This window comes from Ixodes scapularis, unplaced genomic scaffold (genome assembly GCF_016920785.2).
Source record: "Ixodes scapularis isolate PalLabHiFi unplaced genomic scaffold, ASM1692078v2 PGA_scaffold8__174_contigs__length_109621045, whole genome shotgun sequence".
In the NCBI taxonomy this organism is placed as follows: Eukaryota; Metazoa; Arthropoda; class Arachnida; order Ixodida; family Ixodidae; genus Ixodes; species Ixodes scapularis.
Genome location: NW_024609883.1, coordinates 93815238 through 93837781, shown reverse-complemented (window position 1 = coordinate 93837781; position 22544 = coordinate 93815238). Strand labels below are relative to the sequence as shown.

General features: G+C 46.4%; 1 protein-coding gene across 1 annotated transcript in view; it reads left to right on the top strand.

Moving 5' to 3' along the window:
- The window catches only part of LOC8034680 (cytochrome P450 3A43-like), a 36605-nt gene extending 28470 nt beyond the window's left edge, over nucleotides 1-8135 (top strand). The window contains exons 6-9 of the mRNA XM_040206885.3: nucleotides 2059-2147; nucleotides 5775-5915; nucleotides 6437-6602; nucleotides 7935-8135. Coding sequence (XP_040062819.1) covers nucleotides 2059-2147; nucleotides 5775-5915; nucleotides 6437-6602; nucleotides 7935-8021 — 483 coding nt within the window. The 3' untranslated portion in view covers nucleotides 8022-8135. The remainder of the gene's footprint in view (nucleotides 1-2058; nucleotides 2148-5774; nucleotides 5916-6436; nucleotides 6603-7934) is intronic.
- Nucleotides 8136-22544: the final 14409 nt, after the last annotated feature.

Here is a 22544-nt window from a genome sequence, read left to right as displayed (position 1 = left end):
TATTTATGTTCGTGATTCTGTGTTTATTCTGTGTTCACCTGTTATAATGCTTCAGCGCTGCACGTTGTTTCTGTAAATAATGTGTAAATAATTCATACCTAGTAGATAGCTTCGATCTTTCTTAGTAAGATATGCCAAAAAAAATTGACCAGCTACGGCTTTTTTTTTTTTTTTATTGCATTAAGGACAGTGCTAAAATGGGTTCGTACATGTATTTATGTGCACTGTCGGACACTGTTAGCGTGAACATGACGTCGGCACTGTGTACGATCAAAATAAGTTGAAGGATACGTAATATAGTTTGATTTTCAATAAGTAAGTACTGCTTTATTCTTTCTGCTCTATGCGAAGATGCTTCATTGTCCTCCGCTCAAAACAACACCCGCGCGGTCGAAAGCTTAGAAGACAAGTGCCGGATAAAAGCTGCCCGACAGAGAAAATAATAAAAAGAGACACCTTTTATAGCCCACGTACTTTATTCTTTACGTTGTGAATGATTTTATCCGCTCGTAAAGATGCACGACGGGGTAATTTCCAAGTAGTGACAGGATTGGCATATTAGCAATACACAGGGATGGGCAAAATACATGCAAATGTGTATCGAAATACAAATACAAAATACTTCGTCAAAATGTATTTAATGACAAATCTAATTACATTTCCAAAAAAGCATTTAAGTACAAGATACAAATACAACCAAGAGTATTTGATCTCCTCCAAATACTTTTCCAAATACATTCCTCAAAATCTGCGTGAGCGACTTCAAGGCACCTGCAACGGGTTTCTGGGTATCTCATTATAATTTTGCATTGCACACTCGGGAGTTAGTGTACGAGGCTCTAGTAACGTAATAGAAATATAATCACAAAAAAAAATGTAATCAGCTTGGACGTAATAGGTGAAAAAAGTGCAGAGCTTAAAGCAGCTTTTTTTGTCGATTTCATTTCGTATAGAGCAACAAAGAACCGAGACGACCGAGACGCGCAGCACTAGCTAGAGAATTTTTTATTGTCGCAACTCGCACCAGTTACAAAAATGTGGACGACCCGCGCATTTAGAATGTTCCAGGCAAAAATATGAAGGGAGATCAGGCTGGAAAGCTCACGAGTTGTCACAGGCACTTATTTAGCCAGTCTGCCTGTGAACATCGATTCCGTCACTATTCTTGCCCTGGACTAGCACCGTAATCGCAAAGTCATCAAACGCTTGTGCTTGATTGAGAGACACTGCATTCGGTGCAGGACATGGTTTTCTTCCTGCTCTGGACAGTGACAATAAATTTGAGGGATGTATTTTCGCCCACAAAATTGTATTTAATTACAATTGTATTTGAAATACCCACGTTTTAGTATTTAAATACACACGTCAAATACATTACCTAATTTGTAATTAAATACAAATGTAAAATACACAAAGTATTTGAAATACGTATTTCAAATACTTGTATTTGAAATACTGCCCATCCCTGGCAATACATAAGCGTCACCGGAACGCTGGCGACTTTGAACATACTCTTTATATTTTTCGATGGTTAATTTACTGAGAATCGTCAATTGTTTTTAGGCATCTGCTGTAGAACAGAGGTTTGGGCCTGAAGTATAGCGAAGTTAAACATTGTTCACTAATAAAGAAATATCCGCTAACAAAAGCAATTACACTTTCACGATTTTAATAAAGGCACAGTATGTACTACTGGTACAACTCAAATAACAAAAGTGTTCATTGTTTTTTTGTTTATTTTTTTTTTCCGGCGAAGAGACAAAATGCGCCCACGTTTCCCCATGCGAATGCACAGGAGCATCGCAAAAGTAGACTGGTTGTTGTCTGCTTCAATTTACATTCCGGAAGTAGCATAGGCACTAGTGCCAGTTGAACCTCTAGCGTACATTATAATAACTCCACGCCCTGAACCGACCATGATGTAATCCAAGCGACCCGGCGCCTCGAGGAAGTGACGTAGGGACGCCAGCTCCGGATGCTGTGGATGCCGCCGTCCGGCACCCATTTTTGTCCCTCATTTGTTTTCTGCTTTATCTTGAAACCCTTCCAATCGGTCAGGGTGCCATCAACTACGATGCCGTGCCAAAGATGCAATATTTGGAACAAGTGTTTCTCGAATCTATGCGGACACAATCGTCTCCATCAGGGTAATGTATACAAAACATTTTTTATAACTATTTATTTATTTGAACAATATACTGCCGTTCTCAACTGATCTCAGCATCAGTGGTATCGGCGGTATAGCCCAGTTTGAGGCTTAAGTTCACACACTTGCGTTTGCTTGGGACCGAGTCCTTGCGTTCTCTCACGACAAGAGGACGATGGATGGATGGATGAATCCGGCTGAGCCTTTTGGATCGGGCGGTAGCTTACGCCACCTAGCCTGGTACTGGCACGCTGATGCCATCTATGAGGTGATCCTGGAACTGCATTTTATTCGAGCGAAGCTTTTGCTGTATTTGCAAAATCGAATGTACGTAGTACGTACTATCTACAAAAAAAAATGCATTGTCAAAAGCTTTTTATCAATTCAAGAAAGAATGATGCCCGAGAAAAAAGTGAAAGCCGATTACAACTCCCTGTAACGCCGAATTGGAGCGCAGCTCTTGAGGAGGAGGAGGGGGGGGGGTACTGAGGGGAGGGTAGACCCCTCCTTGCCCTCCTCCTCCTCCTCATTCTCCTCTTCCTCCCCTCATTCTTTAATATGCTCCGGGGGTCACCTGACCTCGGGGGGGGGGTCACGTGACCTTGGGGGGGAAGCCACGTGACCTCGAGGGGTCACGTGGGGGTCACCTTGGGGGTCCCGTGACCTTGAGATGACCTGGAGGGTCACGTGACCTTGAGATGACCTGGAGGGTCACGTGACCTTGGGGTGACCTTGGGGGGGCCACATGACCTGGGGGTCAAGTGACCTAGGGGTGACCTTGGGAGAGGTCACGTGACCTCGGGGGGTCGCGTGGTCTTGGGGCACGTGACCTTGGGGTCACCTTGAGGGGTCACCTTGGGGGTCACATGACCTTGGGGTGACCTTGGGGGCCACGTGACCTTGGTTACGCCGACGCCGACGGCGACGCCGACGCCGCTCAAGCCGGAAACAGGCGCCTAAGAGCTGCGCTCTAAAAAAAAAGGAAATCTACGGAAATGTCAAGTAGCTACCCGGTAGATGGCGCCAGTGTATTCCATCGCTGTACAAAGTTCTATGAGGTTTTAAAACCTGGTGCTCACATTTGTGACCGGCTACGACGCAACCGGCTTTTAAAAAAACACCAACAGCCCAACACGTTGTGGTATTTTTTTCCTTTTTGTTTATGAGTACAACACTCATAAACAAAAAAAAATCCCACAAAAAAAAAATCCACGCGTTTTTTTTTTTCTTTGTTTTTGCTTTAGGCGCCTTTCTCTTTTTCTTCTCACCTCCTCGCTTCTTTTTTATTTGCGACGTAATTGATTATCAAATTTAGAAGCTTTGTAAGCGACATTTCTATAGTATTTAATAACGACATTCGTAAAACACGTTTTTTTTAACGCAATTGCGAACGCACTACGCCCCTTCTTTTGAAATATCAAAAATCGAAGTCTGGAAGTGATGTCGCCTTCTGGCTTTTCATCCTTCATTGGAAAACATGGCGGCACCCGGCACCCGTAACGGTTACGGTGGTCGGGAAGTGGGAGAATCGGACGAAGTTCTCTATGTTTGGTAGACTTACCTCTAGACGTCTAGCCTTGGGACGCTTCGCTTTGTGTGATGTAACCTGCTGCGGGAAGTTCGCTGGAACGACAGCACGCCTCAAACTCAACCCCCCATGCCCTAAAGACGCTTTGGCTGACCTCATAACCCTCGTCGACAAAGTGCCAAGAACAAATAAAGGACTTCAATCCAAAGCTCTCCAGTAATCCTTCAGGAATTGCTGCCGTCCTTCAGGAACCTGCGCAGCGTACTTTCGATTGGGACCCCGCCGGGAGGCAGCGTTTCACGCAGCACCAGCGCGACATGGATCCTCACGTCGCTCACAAAAGTCCACTGCGCGTCCTCTTCGACCTCACACCGTTTCAAAGAATTTGAGATCCCTGAAAGGGCCCCAAGGAAGTTCAAACTTGGAAGTGAAACGTACTCGGCTCACAGCGATAGGTGGCAGGCACGGCAGGCCGGCAGGAATACATGCACTTCCGGTTGGGACGGTTCGGAGGCGGGAGAGAAACTTGAGTTGCAGGACGACTCATCTTTGACGTCACTGCACTGGCAACGATCGCGCGGGAACTTCAAATCGGCTTTTGAATTTTTTTTTTTACTTCACAAATACTCTTTTTTTTAGCTTCAAATTTAGAAGATAACGTTCAGGAATCGTTTTCGATCATTTCGGATAATAATAAAAAAAATATTTTGGCCTGTCAGTGCCTTTTTAAGACGCTTACGACCGCCATTGCTGCTACTGCACCGCCTGTCGCAGCAGTCGCAAGGGGATTAAGAATAGGTTGCGTCGGAATCAGTCACAAGCGTAAGAACATATAGCGTCCTCTATTCTAGAAAGCCCGTCAAATCGCGAAATAACGTTGCCGCTGTAAAGGGAAAGATCAGGGAAGAGGGCGCGTGTAAAGGGCCTGTCAGGTAGCGCCGAATTTCCCTAGCGGTAAAGTCTGGAAACACGAACGCAATCACTTTTGTTGTTGTTGTTGTTTTTAATTACCCTTACTTAAAATCGAAATAATAAAACGCAGAGGACAAGCACAGGACAACCACGTTCTTTCAGCAAGGACGTTCATTTTGGGCAGGAAAAATTGCGTCCTGAACGAGATCCCAACTAAGATAGGGTAATAGGGGGGAGGGAAATACTGGGGGATGAGGTTCAGGCGCAATATTTCTAGCCCCCAAAAAAATGTCGTTGCTAAATGAAAGAACGTGGTTGTCCTGTGCTTGTCCGCCCTGTTTTATTCTTTCGATTTTAAGCATTCGTGTGCAACTCGCTCGGCTTTTACCAGTACCAAAAATTGTCGTGCATTTTCTTCTCTTTTTTTTTTTTTGCCGGGCGATTTAGTTTGGAGTCAGAAAACTATCCAATCAATATTTTTCTACAGAGTTACGTATATTTTTAATAAAGTAGAAAAAAATGCAACTGCTCTAAACCGAAGCCGAAAATCTGCGCGGAGGCTCGGCGGAGAGAGTTGCCGGAAGTGACATAAGATGCTTTTCAAGCCTCGTAGGACTGCCAATAGGACCGGCTGCGCAGCAAGGCAGCTGTCGTAAGCCGACGCGCTTAAAGGCCCGTTCACACTCTTGCGACCGAGTACGACTGAGAGAGACGAGATCTCTTACAACTTCTTAAATGTTTCTAGAATGAGGGAACACACTGACATTGTGGCGCCATCTATGCGGTGACCCTAGAACTGCATTTCACAAAAGCGAAGGTTTTGCGGGATTTCCGAGGTCAAATGTGCGTAATACCCATAGAAAGGCTCGTTTATAACATTGACAAAAGTTTTTCGAGCCAAAAAAGAAAGGATATTGCGCGAGAAATAAAAAAAAATATGCCGGACCGCCGAGTTAACACTGCTTCCCAATAGATGGCGCCAGTGTGTTCTCTGGTTTAAGAAGTTTTAAGGAACCCAGGTTTAAGAGGTCGCAAGCAGTCGCAAGAGTGTGAACGGGCCTTAAAGGCCGGTCTCGTCTCAGTCGGTCGTAGCCAAACGCAAGCCTGTGAACTGGCCTAGTGCGCAGTTTGTTTTTTGCTGAGCGAAAAACACGGTGTGTCTTCCTCCCGGCACCTTTGCATTTTCAGGTTTGTGACTCGTCTCGTAGAAAAGGAACTCGATGCTGGCTGCGTCAAAATCCCCGAGGGCGTGAGCATCGTTATTCCGACCTACCTCCTTCACCACGACCCGGAACTATGGCAAGACCCAGGCAGCTTCGATCCCGAAAGGTGATGGGGCTGAACGAGAAAACATTCGTCATTGGTTAAAGACCAACGACCAGTTCGCGCTTTCCACTTTTCCCCGCTTCCTCCTCTCCCCCTTTCTACCATGTCCAGCGTTGCCTGTTTCTTTCTCTCCCAGGGTCAGGAGGATCTTCTGCCTTGCAGAATCTCGTGTTTGGTCGTCGGCCTTTAAGCTGCGCGCTTGCACTGCCAATACATCGTACAAAAGGCAGTCTGCAGAAACTGTCTGCGGCACGTTTCTTCCTTGTATGACGGCCTCCTGACATCGGTCATAAAAAACGATCTGCAGATATGTCCACATGACACGATTGCACGAAACGAACATGCCCGAGAGGTGTCCGCCTGTAATTCTGTCATCATGTCTACGGCAAACAGCGCGAAATTTTTTTGTGTGTGTTTTTTTTTGTTTTTGTGTGTGTGCGGCGTATGCGCTGTGTGGCTACGGTTTAATGCAAAACGTTTCCACCTGTCAAATATGTATATAATGTTTTGTTTTCTCTCTCTAGATTTCGTCCGGAAACGTTCGAGCCTGGGGATGCTGGTGCGTACCAGCCTTTCGGCGCCGGACCTCGAAACTGTTTCGCTATGGCATTCTCAAAGAAAGCCATCATGCTCCTGGCGGCCAAGGTGGTCGCCAAGTACAGGCTCCTTCCCACCCGGGCCGATCATGAGGTTTGCTATGGCCTCGTATGTTATCACTATAACACTGCAGCCTGCTCGTATATTGTACCACGGCCGGACTGGAAGCGCGCGCTCTCTTTGTCTTCTTACGGCCTTTGCAATCGCTCGGGTGTCAATGACAATTTTTCTCCGTATGTAGTTCACTTGCTTGCCGCCAGGGGCGCAACCACCTCACCCCACTTCAGCCCCCTCGGAGAGTCCCTTCGAGCTGCTTTGCGCTGGTGTTCGAGCTTCGTAGGTTGTTGTTTTGGCAATTGTTCCTCAAAATACTTCTGATTAACCATGCAAAAACGGTCAGGGACAGAAACGAAAAATCAGCTGGATATGTGCACAAGCCCTCGAGGAAGCACTTTAGGCTGTAATATGCACTGTGCGAAAATTGTACAGACTACTACATCCTCGTCTAGAGTAGCTGACCGACTTCATGTGCGGCCTATGAAAGGATAATGCAGACCACGGCAATATATAGATTGTGCCTGCTTACATTTCACGAGAGTGCACGAATTATTTATCATTTAAAGTTCCTCCACATAGAAGGGGTCCGCCTCCTCCTATTCTTGAGTTGCAACGGAAGTCCTGGAGGTAAAGACGAGTGTAGTTTTGCCGCAATTGCATTCGCTGTCTCTACTTACTACTTTTTATTCCCGATTATCTTGGAGATGTGCGTCAAATATTCACCGTTTTGGGCTCATCAGAAGCGCATAAGAGAGTGACTGAGGGGCTAAACGTAAGGATCAGGTGTCAAAGGCTATAAAAATCTCGGCCGCAAGTTGCGACAGCGTTGAGATACACTGTCAGACACGCGCTCTGTGCAAACGGCAAAGGGTAGCCCAGGGGTGAGGTGACAGCGCCCCCCGCGAATTGCGACGGGAGGTGGCGATTGCCCCAATTGCAAAGACCGTAAGAAGAGAAAGGAAGCGCGCGCTTCCAGTTCGGCCGTGATTGTACACAGAAAACAGTATGTATTATCGCTAGCCCTCGAGTCACATTGATCACACGTGGTACAAGATGCACGGTGTTTTCGCATGATTGCCACATTATCTGCCAGCACGCCTCAACGACGTTCGGGGTGTGTTTGCCTCACACCGTACGTATGCTTCGAACATTTTCGCGTACAGTTTTTGTACGAGCAACGTGGGTGGATAGTCATGCCCAGCTACGAAACCGGCCTCGGAAAGTGTCTGCAGGTGTGCCTTTCTGTACGGTGTGCAGGCAATGTGTGACAGAGAGACTTAAAAAGACACCCCTTTGGGATCTAAACGCGTATTCAATGTTTTATATTGGAGTGCATTTATGCTAAATTTGCTCTACGCTTTATTACAGGCTGACCTGACTGAGGACGACATGGAAGATTTGCTCGTCTTGGGTCACGTAAAGCGAGGGCTTTATGCGAAGTTTGAGAAGTACTGACACGGCTACTTCACGTTTACGAGATTAATTGAGAAGACAAGTAGCTTTTGTTCCGCCTTATTTTATCGTGACAGTACCATTCTTTACGAACGTAATAAATGCATCAACAAACTGGAGATTTCTCATCATTCACGCTTTATGCAAAACAGCAATGACAAGCAATGCATGAAGCGTTACTTATATTCGGGCTAGTTTCCCCAGTATCGTGTCCGTCAGCAAACAAATGATGACACGAATCTCTGGCAGCCATCGCCATCTATGAGCGACGGCGGCAACCAAACAACCGGCTCCTTACAACAACAAAAAAAATGGTGCTTTTCTGTTGAAAACTGATAAAAAGTTATCAGAGGATATAAAATGTGAATAGCTTTTCATTTGACCTCCTCTAGCTTTTCTGTTGACTTTCATTTAAACATTGGCCCCCTTTTTAATAAAAAAAAGTCAACTGACTCTTTGTTGCATCTAAGATGCTTTTTGGTAGCTTTTCAATTGAAAATCTACAGCTATTCAATCGAAAAACTATAGCCTTTTAAAAATAAAAAAAATTGTACAGCTTAGACATTCACTCAACAAAGTTTTGGAAGCTTAATACGGCTTTACACTCTGCTCCAAATTGGCTGCAGCAAAAAACCTAAAAAAGCACATGCCACTTTTTTTTAAATTTTGCTAGGCAGTGGTGTTTTCGTGGTATTGGAAAGCACTACATACATCCCACAGCCATACATTAGGAACGAACACAAACATTAACATCATGATGCACTGAACACCTGACTGCTCCAGAGCCTTATGTAACCTACATATTGAAGGTAATCATTTGGCCGGTGACCACCTCAGCCCTTATTAAGGTTCAAGTATCCGATCTCCTTCTCAGGAGTCTGTCAACGGGAAAACAGTGTTTCGAATTTCGTGGACGGTATCTCTTACAAAAAAGCGTTGGTACAACTAATAATAATCTGGTGTAGTCGCTAAAACAACATCCGCAAAAAACGGTTTCTAGAAGAAATGTTATCGCTTCTCTGCATATTACCACTCAGGACGAAGCCAGTTAAGGCAGTTTCTCCACTTAAAAAAGCTATTTTGCTTTTCATTACTAGTTGAGTAGTTTAATATGGTCATTGAAATCACTATATTCACAAAGTGAAAACGGTAGGGCCTGTCTTTTGGTCACCTGGCATCCAGCACGCGCCCCATGCCTTCCGTCGTGCTTTGACTGCACGCGCGCGCTCGAGGTGCACGAACGCCGAAGCGTTGTCAAGAGAAGTAGGCTCGCGCTGGAGGCGAGACAACTGAAGCATGCTCTCCGCCGTTCTCACCTCGTCAGAGACTATTGAGAAACTTGGTGACTTTTAACATCTAGTCGAGGTGTACTATGTTCAATAAAAAGTCAACAGAAAGTCTGCAGCTTTTCTATTGACCCTCGCTACAGAAAGTAAGCTGAACATTTTCAACACGAAGTAAACAGAACGTCTCTGGTCATTCTGATGACACTGTCAACACGAAGTCAGCACAAAAATATCAACGTGAAGTGAATAAAAAGTCAACAGCTTTTCTTTTCACTCAGGCTGAAGAAAATCACAAAAAAAGTTTCAACACAAAATCAACAAATTTTCTGTTGACCATGGCAACAGGAAGCCCAAGTCAAAAGAAAGTAATCAGAGTCAACAAGAACTCTAGACTTTTAGAGCGCCGCTCTTAGGCGCCCGCTTCCGGCTTGAACAGCGTCGCCGTCGCCGTCGCCGGTGCCGTCGCCGTCGGCGTAACCGCGCGGTGCATTATGGGTAAATTTCCCCGCTAAATCCAGGGGAAACAATTTCCCCGCTAAGTTTATTGGAAAATTTTCCCGTTAAATTTAGCGTAAAAATTTCGCCGTTAAATTTAGCAGAAAAAAATTCCCCGCTAAATTTAGTGGAAAAATATTCCCCGCTAAGTTTAGCGGGAAATGTTTCCCCGCTAAATTTAGCGTAAAAATTCCCTTCTAAATTTAGCGGGAAAATTTCCCGGCTAAAGTTAGCGGAAAAAGTTTCCCATAAATGGAAGGCGAGCAGGAGAGGAGGGGCGTAGCCTCCTCTCCGAACCTTCCCCTCCTCTTCCTCAAGAGCTGCGCTCTAATGCGGCGTTAAGGGGGATTGTAAACGTCTTTCACTTTTTTAATAAAAAGTCAAAAATCATTTTTATATGGGGCTTACCGGTTGTCTGGTTGCCGCCATCGCTCATAGATGACGCCACCTTTCCAGCCTTTCCGCTCTCGCTTGCCGACTTGCGGCCGGCGGCCATTGCTTCATTCCCACCGTAGTACAGCTTCGATGGTTTTTTTTTTTTTTTTTTGTTCACAAAAAAAAAAGGCTGCAAGTTTTTTATCATTATTTTTTTATGTGGTAGAATTTAGCGCGATGTTCTAGTGAACTAAGAATTAAGATTCGAATTAACCTGCGAGACATAGTATAACTTGGTCGTTTAAAATGAAGGAAACCATTTCGAGGTAGCCGCTCTAAAAAGAAAGGTTTCTGAATTCGCTTTTCTGCAGAACGGGAGACAACGAACCAGGGCGCGCAAATTGTCTGCTCTTTGCACACCTCGTGCGTTCGTTTTCGCGCCAAATTCCCCCACGCGCGTTTGTTTACCCCCGCCCTGAACCAACGGCGACGCGCGCTTGGCTGCCTCGTCATCGCGCGATCTCAGTGTGTCCTCTAGACTCGTTTTCACTTTAAAAACCGTAGGACAAAAAAAAAAAAAAAGTACGGCTTCTCGCGGATTACTACTAATTTCTCTCTTTGTGCTGAGAATCGAGATATATGTAGGTGTATTTTAGATTAGATATATGTTACCTTATCAGGAAGAACACGTTTCAAACGCCAAAAGAATCGCATGTGCCTCCGACGACCATATCTTGTAAGAACTATTTCGCGCGCCGTATGAGCACCGCGTCACTGCGCATGCGCAGACGCTTCGTCTTGCTCGAATCTAGCTACTGCGCAAGTGCACTGCCCACACCTCGTGTGTGCAAGCGAGGGCTCGTTTCATTGAGTCTCTCTTTCATGAACCATGCGCTGCAGTCGTTGATGACAGTCCCTCGACGTGTCGCCTGGCCAGACAACCGAATCCCGATCGCCGATCACAAACCGTGACGCGACGATGATGTCAGCGATCCTTAAGAGGCGGCGGCTGGAATCCTTGGCCACAAACAGCGCAAGTCGTGAGGATTGGTTTTCGCTCGGTCTGTTGAAGCCGCCGCCACTGCTGCTGGGCGAGACTTGGTGGTGCAGAGGCAAGAAACCACTGGAGGCAGCTGCGGGTCTTTTCGAAAACACGCGCGCCATCTACTAGCTGCTGCGCCAATGATCCGAGTTGACACGAAAGGGTTCCGTCGGCGTTCGGCGAGAGCTCGGATCCAATCAGACGCTTCGGGCCCCAAAAAATGGTCACCGCCAATGTGGCTTACTGGGGTCTTTAAAAAAGTATCCGTGACTCCAGCGAGCTATAGGGCGCGCTGATCAGGCAAAATGGCGGACGAAAGAAGGTCGTTTTTGTCCTTCAGCACGCGGACCACCATATATTTCTTGCACAGCAGCGTACAATCGCTGTAACACATGATAGCAAAGTGAATTTTCGACGGTACAAAAAGCTTCTTCTAGTCAATGACACGGCGGAAGCATAAAACTAATTACTGGAAACAATGTTTGTTTCAATGCTGCCTACGAGAACCAAGCAGCGATAGCAGACGACACAGTCAAAACGACCCCTTCTCCTCAGATTCTCGGCGTTGCCGCTACGCGGCGTCTATTTCGCTGGAGTCGCCAATACTGGCATGGTGCCTGGAACGCGTCTCGGACTGGTGTGTTTATTGCGTCCAAAAAAGTGGTCCCTCGATTTTTGCTTGTTGACGTCACAGAAGTGTCATGCTGTAGCCAGTCGCGATCCTGGCGGCGTCCCAGCAGCTGTGGTGTATGGGGCAGATGCCTGTCCTGCTGCAGTTCGCTCGCCAGTGTGGCAGACGACGGAAGCTGCGGCAGCCAGATGTACTATGGGGACGCAGTGACGACAGCGACACCCGCAGTTCCTCGTTAGCTTTTCCATGACCAACTGCCAGGATCGCGGCACGCAACGGCATGTCACCCCGGCTTCTGTGACGTCATTTGTTGCCACTTCTGACCACCTTTGATGTATGGGCAGCAAAGAACGTTAAACACACCAGTCGAAGACGCGCTCCAGCCACCATATTACTGGCTTTTAACACTGGCAGGCGTCTCCAGAACCATCCGCACGGCGTGTCAACAACCGGAACGAGTAAACAGCAATATAGAGAAACGAATTAAGACAATAACGCGCAGAATTGCATGCAACAAATGCAATGCGCATGGAATACCAAACACAACAAAAAGGAACTGAAAGAACAACAGGCCATATGTAAAATTCCTGCCAGCTATCATCATCATGCCATTTGAAACCGCCTTTTTTTTTTTTTTTTTACGTTTTCTGGCTGTGGGCGAGGCGCGTTGGCCTTTAACTTGTTTTTTTTTATGTCATTATGACAAGGTATTTATATACTCAATGGGCTGATTTTAATTTCGTTCATCGAATAAAATAAATACAGCCGCGAAATTCCGGACAAGGAATATTCAACAAGGTCGCAAGACTCGTCACTCAAGTGGTAAACTGAGCCATCCAAGTAAGTAAGCGGACTTTTTCGAAGACGCGGCGTGAAGGGTTCGGAATGGACTGGCAGCACGTGATCATATCTCTTGGGTCTACGACTTCTACTTTGCAGAGATCATTGTCTTTCGGCCGAAACTATTGGGATGGAATCACCCCCCCCCCCCCCCCCAATATGGTGGAAACTTGATAATCGATCATGAGTGCACTAGATGGCGCTTCTTTTAGAGCGCAGCTCTAGGCGCCCGAACCGCGCGTAACCCTCGTAACCCTTGTGAGGGTTCCGAGGGTCACTCTCACGAGGGTTTCCCGTCACGAGGAGCACGAGGAGCACGAGGGTTACCCTCGTACCCCTCGTGAGAGTAACCCTCGTAACCCTCACGAGGGTTACGGGGGTTAGTTACCCTCAAAAGGGTTACCCTCACGAGGGTCATGAGAGTTAGTCTCGCAAGGGTCACGAGAGTTACCCTCACAAGATTACCAAATTTACCCTCACGAGGGTCATGGTGGTTACCCTAACGAGGGTCACGAGGGTTACCCTGACGAGGGTTACCCTTACGAGGGTCACGAGGGTCATGAGGGCTACCCCTTGAGGTCACGTGACCCCCTGAAGTCACGTGACCCCCTATGTCAATTGACCCTCGGAAGTCACGTGACCTCCCTGAGGTCGCGTGACCCCTTGATGTCACGTAACCCCTGATGTCACATGACCCCCTCACGTCACGTGACCCCACCCTGAGGTCACGTGACCTCAGGGAGTCACCTATTCCTCAGTACCCTTCCGTCGTATCCCTCAGAACCCTTCCATCCTTCCCCTCAAGAGCTGCGCTCTAATCCGGTGTTACAGGGAGTTGTAAACGGCTTTCATTTTTTGCGTATGTGGTTAGAGTTACGCGTTCATCCCCGTAGCGCCGGCTTTCCTGCATTGCCCGGGATTCTGCTCGCCATGTGACTGAATTCGGCGAATAACGCCGCGCTCCTTCTCTTCCTTTCCTAAAAAAACAGAAAAGGAGGAGGTTGCAAAAGCAGGGGAACGTACGCCGGAGCACGTGCAACGTCGGCGAAACGGCCGTATCGGTGGCTTTCCTGCACGGCACTTGGATTTTTGCTCCTCACGTGATCGGATATCGGCACATAGCCTCGCGGCGGCACGTGGAAAACAGCCGCGGAGAGCGCGAAACACATATACGACGAAACCGTCCGATCCGACGTCCAATCAGGCAATACGGCGGTCGGAGGCGAGGGTTTTCAACGCTCTCCGGTGCTACGGAAACCCCAAGGTCATTCCGGCAGTCCGCACGTCGGATCGGACGGTTTCGTCGTACATGTGTTTCGCGCTTAAAGGGAGCCCATACAGGAACTCTACCTATGGTCTATACAAACAACAAGAACTTTCTTGGAAGGTTCATGTCGAATATGTGGTTGGCAGTGCTAACCGTATATTACGATACTTCAAAAAAAAAAAAACTTGTTACTCACTCCGTCTTTACTAAAACTCACATAATACAAAACGCTTATCCGTCCAAAATTAGAACATGCTGGCGCCATGTGGGACCCCGCTCTTTCATCGCTAATTATATTGCGGCTGAATACGTTCAAAATCGCCAATACACTAAATCCTTTGCAACGACGTACTACCAGTGTTACTAGCATGAATCATTATTTAGATCTACCATTTCTAGTGCGCAAACGTAAGATCCTTCGTACGTGTATTCTTCATCAAACTAATAAAAAAAAAACTTTCACCGATAGAAACACTGTCACCGACAGAAGATTTTCATTGGGAAGGATACGTCGAGTGCCGCGAGCTTTCGGGAACAGCCCCATTTTCACAATGAAAGTTCTAGAAAATCACATTTACCTTTTGAACATGATACATCGGTTTGTTCTGAACCTTTGACATCGGGTCCGAAGCCCTAGCGCTACATTTGGTCGAAGGTTGTGCATTTGGCTCAAAGTATTTTATTTTCTCGGTAAAAGAGAAACTCAAATTTTTTGGTACACGCTGTACATCATTGTAACATGCGAAGTTAGTGTATATTGCCCGATAAAGCGGATTAAAATATTGAACCTGTACAAATCTTGAGTTGTTTCTGATTAATTTTCCTCCTGGAACTGTTTATGTACAAATAAAAAATTAAAATTAAAAAAAACGCGGACTCAATGAGGCCACACTGGAATCCCCGTCGTCGATTTGGAACGACATGAACAACTCAAGTCATTTACTAGGTCCTCATTAAAATCGGTCCTGTTTGAAATCAACCTCTTAAAGCCTGCGCGCTTTCTTCTATGACGTCAGCTACGTCACAGCACCCGGGCCAAGTATCCAGAGCCTGCGGAATCTTCACCACCGAACATCTATGACGATGCTCGCAAAATTGTCCGAGCACGCAACTTTTTTTTTTTTTTTTCGTTATTTTTGTGGTGGTTGCTTAAATCGCCATAGATGGAAGTGCGTTGTAGTTTGCAACGACTAGCTGTAATAAAAAATAATAAAAAAACGAACACGTAAGTTTTATGTCAGTTTTTGTGTTTTTATTTTTTCTGACTCTGTCTGATGTATGAAACAAGAAACACCCTTCGTAGTAGAGAACCTAATGAAAAGACCGGATGGACCAGTTATTGCTTCACGCGCAGCACTTTCTATCAGAATTAAGTGGAAATGTTTCCCTCTGAACATAGCGTGAAAGTAGTGACGTCGCATGACACCTTATGATCACGTGACTTCATGTGGCACCATGACGTCACGTGACAGTGTGACATGGCGTGACATAGTGACGATGCCTGACACTGTGATGTCATTTGACATCATGACCTCCCTTGACACTTCGCTTCTCATGGCAGCGGCTATGACGTCAAACCAACAGCTGTGTTTGCTGTTGACACCCTCTCCTCCCATGGCCTTACTGCAGCGCAACCAACATCAACACGAGCAAGCGAGGTCCCTGCAAGATTCCCATATAAAGCAATCGCTTTCAAAAAGAAATGTGCGAAGGAACGAAAGCGATAGTTGTAGCACAGTCACGCAATGCGGGTGGAAGGGTGCCGTCACGTGACCGAGGACGGAGGTGCGACGTGGTTAATTCTCATAGCCGTCGTGGTTGGCGTCATGGATGCCCCTGACGACCGCCGCCAGTGCTCGGTGATCCCTAAAGTAAGTGGGTAAGCGTGGTGGAAGTTTCGAAAACCATCCGACATTATGCGTAGCAACTGGATACTGCCAAAGTGGGATTTCTCATAAGGCGAGTAATGTTTGAAAACAAGTCTTTCAAGCAGACGACACGAAGACTCTCCCTTGGTCGCGTCGTTACTGGCGGGGATGCCAGGGCTCCCTTTTCTTCTCTCTCCACGCTGTGCGGCCGACGGGAAAACCCCAACACCTCCTAGACAAGAAAGCCTGAGCGCTGAATTTCCCTGCGTCACTAAAGAAGGCCATCGTGGGCCACAGTTTGCACACGACTACGGTAGCGTTCGGCTAGGGGTCGGGTTCTCCCTGATTGGAGACGACTCCCAGCCGAACGGTGACAACGTAGTCGGGTATAATCTGTGGCCTACGGTGGCCTTCTTGAGTGACGCAGGAAAATTGAGCACTTAAGCTTTCTTATTTAGGAGGTGTTCCAAAAGCTGACTTCCCTGGTCTCGCGCCAAGAGAGGAGAGAAAGGTTTGACCGGTAGCGACGACTACAGCCCACGAGTTCAAAATCTCTGCAAAGCGTCGCCCGTAAAACTATCATTTAAAAAATAAAAGACATTTACAGTTCTCTGTAATGCCGAATCAAAGCGCAGCTCTTGAAGAGGCGGAGGGGAGTCGTAGGGAGGGGAGGGTATGCCCCATCTTCCCCACTTCCCCCTCCCCTCCTCCTCTCCTGCTCCCCTCCCATTTAGCGGCAAATTTTTGCTAAATTTGCCGGCTAAACTTGGCGAGAAAACTGAATTCGGGTTGAGGTCCATGTGACGTCAATTTCCCCGCTAAATTTAGCGGAAAAATTCCCCCGCTATATTTAGCGGAAAAATTCCCCCGCTATATTTAGCGGAGAAACGTCCCATAAGACAACCCGCGCGGTTACACCGATGCCGACGGCGACGCCACTCAAGTCCGAAACTAGCGCCTAAAAATTGCGCTCATAAAAAAAAAAAAAAAAAGATTACACGTTATGGCGAGGCAATTTTAGCAGACGCCAGACGACTCACACGCAAAGAAAATCAAGACGGTGGATCGGCGACGTAGAAGGTCGCTGGATATGGGAAGATGAGACACGAGCCTTGGTTTTCATTTAGTCCCTCGTCGACAGAAGTGTTTCCAGCAAATGTGTCGCTCAATATTTTAGAAGTGTTGTGTGCCGTGGAACCAAAGGTTCACATTTTCTTTCCAACGACCGAACAACAATGCGACCCATGGATTAAGGCAAAACCTGACTATAGTGGCATTTGAAGTTTGTTGTGATGAAGAAGCAATTATGTTGTCTCTAGTATTAGTGGTTTTAGACCTCAAACTTTCGTTTTCAGGCTCGAAATGTGGGTGGGTGTTTTGTGTACCTACTTGCAATCATCAGACTGAAAAAAACATTCTACTGATTCTTCAGTTTTACCTAAGTCCCAAAGAGCGAAGGATTTGGATGGTAGTTCATAAAGGAAGTTATATTGCCGCGTTCATGACCGTAAAGAGAACGCTTCTTCTTAGATCTATACTCGTGTCCACCTAAAAAAAAAAAAAAAAGGAAGAAAGGAAGTTTTGCGCAATGTAAAAACACTGCGCGAAGTAGTTCCTACAAAAATTGATTGTCGAAGGAAGAAGCCATGCTTTGGGCGTTTGAAACCATGTACGTCTTGATAAGATAACACACATCTAATCTAACCATGCTCCTATATCTCTCTTAATTATTCACATAAAGGGAAAAATTAGTAATACGCTTCTCCCTACATTTATGCTCGTTTACACATCAAGAAAAAGAAGTGAAAGCCTTTTACAACTCCCTGTCATGCCGAATTATAGCGCAGCTCTTGAGGAGGGCCCAGTGAAGTAACAATAAGCGGACGTTTGGCAAACAAAATACGTGTAGGGTTCAAGGTGATCAAATTTCCATTGTAGTTCACTGCTACTAGGCGGGATTACTGACATTGAGCTCAAAGATGCACTCGTGGATGAGGTGACTAAGCCACGTCTTACTACGTTTCCAGACGCACGTACAATATCGAGTGTTTCGGGAACCAAGAAAAGTGCTCCGGTCTCCGTTTGGTATCGCTCGAGTATGAGTGTATTGTACATTCGTAAATACTAAAAAGTCAGATTATCGAAAACGCAAGCAGCGCGTTCGGTCGCGGCGTGATAGCATCAGATGAAGCTGCTCAGTCAAAACCGAAAGTGAGTGGCCAACTAGTTCCCAGAGTGAACTGCGTTGTATTTCGCCGCGATGGGGCGCGTCGGTTTTGGAAGAAGTCTAGCGAGTCCTAATCCTGGACTTCCAAACACTTCGTGCTATGCGTGCAAACCCCTTACTTCGCTCGGGGAAACTTTCAATATAATATCAGGACCGAACTTGTATCAGCCCTCATCGGAACCGCCAAGGATTCGGCCAGATAGGCCCATCCGGATGCCGGCGATAAAGGCATTGTGCGCGGACAGACGCTTTCGACAAAACGTCACGAGGTGTGTCGATGAAACGATCCCAGGAACCTTTCGATGAAACGAATTGTCAATGCTACGTCGCAGTATACGAAATATTTTGTCGATGAGACGTCGGTCGACAACTGATGGCACCGCTCGGAAGGCCCGTTCAAAGCACGGAACTCGCTCTTGTAGCTTCTGCTGCGCTCAAGTACCCAGAACTTTCACGTGAAACGTCAAAATATCATCGCAACGGTGCTCACGCACGCCGGATTGGCTGGTTTGTGGAGCCTTGCCCCACGAACAAGGCTACACGGTAACCTAACGGAATCCATCCGCGAGACATGGGCCGGACGGGCCGTCCAGACCAGGACGTAGGCCCTTACACAAAATAAAGTTTTGCTTGCTTGCTTGGAGATAGGCGCTGCCGCCGTCAACATAGGCAGCGGATGCAATGCGAGTTTCCGAAGAGGTAGCGTAACTTAGTGGTGAGATGTCTGCCTCATACGTGTCAGACCCGGGTTCTATTTATGGTGTGGGCCGGCTTACTTCTTTTTATTTTTTTTCTCGAACATTTTGTTTTGTCGAGGCATTTGGCGATATTTACATTTCTTTTTTACCATTAACACTAAAAAAACGAATGTTGTTGACGAAACATCGCTAAACTAAATCGTATCGACTCTATTTACGGAAGTGCATGGGGGGCAGCGGGGCTTGGGTTGCCGACCGGACGCCGCAAAGCGGCGTGTACGGGGGGTGGGGGGGCTAGGTGGGTTAATAGATTTGTAATTAGCAGCCGCACACCGTCACCGCGAAGCGGCGTGAACGCAGGCGCGGGGGCGGGTTAACGCGCTTCGAGTGATACACGAGCAGCCCATCCGGCGTGAGCGTCGTTGTTAGGGGTTCTATCGCCTGCACCGTTAAAGGAGCAGTGTGTGCACCTCCTGTAGTGGGCAAGAATTCCTACATTGGAGAGAAGCGGGGACAAGCCCTTTCTTCAAATGCGTCAAGTCTCCTTGAGCTTCGGAATACAAAGAAACGCCACTATTCGGAGCTAATCCCACAGTTACTCGACCTCTCTTGCGTCGTGTCTGTTCGCTCCCCGCGCCTCGTAGCAGTGTTGTTGCAGTGGGGGGGCTCGTTAAAATTTTGGGGTTTTTTGGACTATCTAAATCACATTCTTCCTTCCCATCCCCCCCCTTTTCTACTCCGCATGCTTCCCCCTCTGCAAATATCAGCTGACCTTCCGACATCTTTTCTGTGTAGATAGGCAAAACAACCACTAAAATTAGAAAGTAATTTGTAATTTGAGTGGAAGTCACTCGGAAAAGTAGTTAAAGTAAACTACTAATTACTAGAATATAAATGTAATTAAAAGTTACTAAACTACCCAGAAAAGTAGTTAAACTACAGTAACTTGAGTAAAATAGTTGAACTACGTACAAGTCTGGCCCGGCAGGCGCTCTGCGTAAGGGTTTTCACCTATCTGCCTAGCCCCGCACACCATCACATGGGCCAAGAAAGGTGTAGTTTTACTGCAGAGGAGAAATCAGCAGGGTCCAAGATGGTGACAATGGAGGATGGGGGACTGTTCCAGTGGCTGATGGCTTGAGAAAGGAATGACCAATTGAAAGCGTTAGTAGAGTCAGAAATGTGCTTGATGGTGCAGACGTTGTTGAGGCGAGAAGATGTTCGGTCGGGGGGTAATAACAAAGTGGTTTTGAGGTCGGGAATGTTGTAGTAGATTTTGTGAATAAAGCACAGCTGAGAGACTTTTCTGCGAAGCTGCAAAGAGGACCTGGTTAATTCAGTTTTTAGCGCTGAGACACTGAAAAAAAAAGTCATAAGTGAATGAAATGAAGCGAGCAGCTCTGTTCTGAACTGCCTCTACAGGGTATTGATGAGGTACAGTCGATGGGTATTCCAGATGGTTGAAGCATATTCTATTTTTGGTCTGACGTACGTGTCCAAGGTTAGCTTACGAACAAAGGGTGGAGCCCATTTTAAGTTACGTCTGCTTAGTCCAAGAGTTCCAGATGAATCGGCAGTAATGACTTCAATGTGGTTATTTTAGGGAAGGTCAGATGTTAGTCTTACACCAAGGTATTTATACACAGTAGCGGTCTCAATCAGATCGGAGTACAAGAAGTAATTAAATGACAGTGTTTGTTTTTTTTCTTGGTGAAGTGGATTAGTTTGCGTTTATACTTGTTTAATGACATAATCCACTCTCACACCAGAAACCGGAATCTTAAAGGTTAAAAACGGCACGTTGCGAATATGGAACGCGCACTTTCATGCAAAGCTGACGTCAAGTGACTCAAATCGAAAAACATGCATATTTACAATATTGTTATCTCTTCTGGTGAAGGCTCAGCAACCGTTGCATCCGTTTTCGCGCACGAAACGGCGACTACCAGAGAAAGTAAGAACGCAGTGATTGCCTTTATTTTAACAATGTAAACACACTTGCAGGCGTGCGCTGATGAAGCCTCAAAATCAAAGCTCTCGTAGTGTGATTCGTGACTGTGCCGGCTACTACCCAACCTCGTTGTCACGCCACTTTCTGGAAGCATACACAGAAATTACAAGTAAACACACAAAAGCGACATCGATACAATTATCTTCTAGAATATCACCTTATTTAGTCATAACTCTTTCAATAGGCACTACAAGTTGTATTTATTTTAAGAAGAAGAAGCAAAATTTTTTTCGTGAGAAAAAACAAAATATCAATGTTAAGTCTGGTAACGTTGTAATTTTGCCGAATCATTGCCAAATCTTTAGAAAAGTTGGACAAACGTTGCGCCGATGGGCAGTTTGGAACGCACGTTGATTTTCGGTTTCGCTCATTGGGATGAAGCAACAGTGCAGAATCACTAGGAAACTCGGGCACCCTTTCCCCCCCCCCCCCCCAGATCGAAAATTCGGCGCGACGTTTGTCCAACTTTTCTAAAGATTTGGCAATGATTCGGCAAAATTACAACGTTACCAGACTTAACATTGATATTTAGTATCCCAAACTCGTTGTTTTTGTGAACTTACGGTTATTTCTGAGATTGTCTATTTGTAATCACTACTCAATCTGCGGCTTCTAAGCCTTCTAAGAAAGCGACTGCGATTATGTTGATACGGGTATGATATCCCAATTAAAAACTGTATCAAATATTTCGACACGCTTTTATAGCGATTTCGCAGTTGCGACGTCGCTCGTGCTGAAGCGTGGTGGAAGCTGCGATGCTCACCACCGCACTTGCGAAATCGCGAGAAAAATCTCTGCGATTCGGCGCAGATACCAAAGGGCGCCGACGGACGTGTGACAGGCAATCGCCAGCGAGCGATCGCTTCCCGTGCGGCAAGGGAGCCAACTGACGACTGACTGAATTTCGGATCAGTGGGCTTGGCGCGCAAGGAGCGATCATTCGTGACTGGTCGCCGCACGTCCAATGTTGCCCTCTGCAAGTTTCTGCGTCGAATCGCAATCGTCAAGTCACCATCTTTTATTTTGTTTTTAATAGGAAAATCATTCGCAGATCAACCTAATCTGCCTTTTGTTCAGAAACGTTAGAGCCCACAGATTGAGTTAGGACCACAAATGAACAGTCTCGGAAACCACTTCAGTGCCCCTTGAAGATACGCTGGCTTCTTTGTCAGCTTCACTGCTGGGGTATGATGATCGGCAAAACTGCGACACTCAAATATTTCATTCCAATAAGATGAAGAAAATATAACTTCAAGTAGGTAATAGTCATAAAAAGCTTGAAAACTGTTTTTTAGCCCTGGGTTCCTATTTAAGCTATAAGTCTGTAGAGCCATCTACAGAAGAAAGTGCTTCAACGTTACGTCCCAATGTTCAGTCATCTCAAACGTTAGAAGATAACCTTAGCTCTCGGTTAAACATTTACCCTGCGGCCCCACTGTTAAAACAAGAGACAGCCTGCACACATTCTCTGAGGCGTGTGTCTTCCTTGTATGGCTGCGCTGTCACATTGGCCATACAAAAGCAGACAGGTTTGGAGCATATACATGGGTATAAAGCAAACAGCTTCGAACATGCGGGAGGCCAGTCCTCGAATAATTCTAGCCACCATGTCTGCTGGTAACATCGTGTCTTGTGTACGATGTATACGAGCAGCGGGACTAGGGCTTTATCGTGAACGTATATGGTCACACATATCGCCAACGCCCCGCTCGCGTCAAGATAGCATTCTTCGCGAGTATCTTCGTCCAAAGATAAGCGACGTTTGATAACACCGGAAAGAGACATT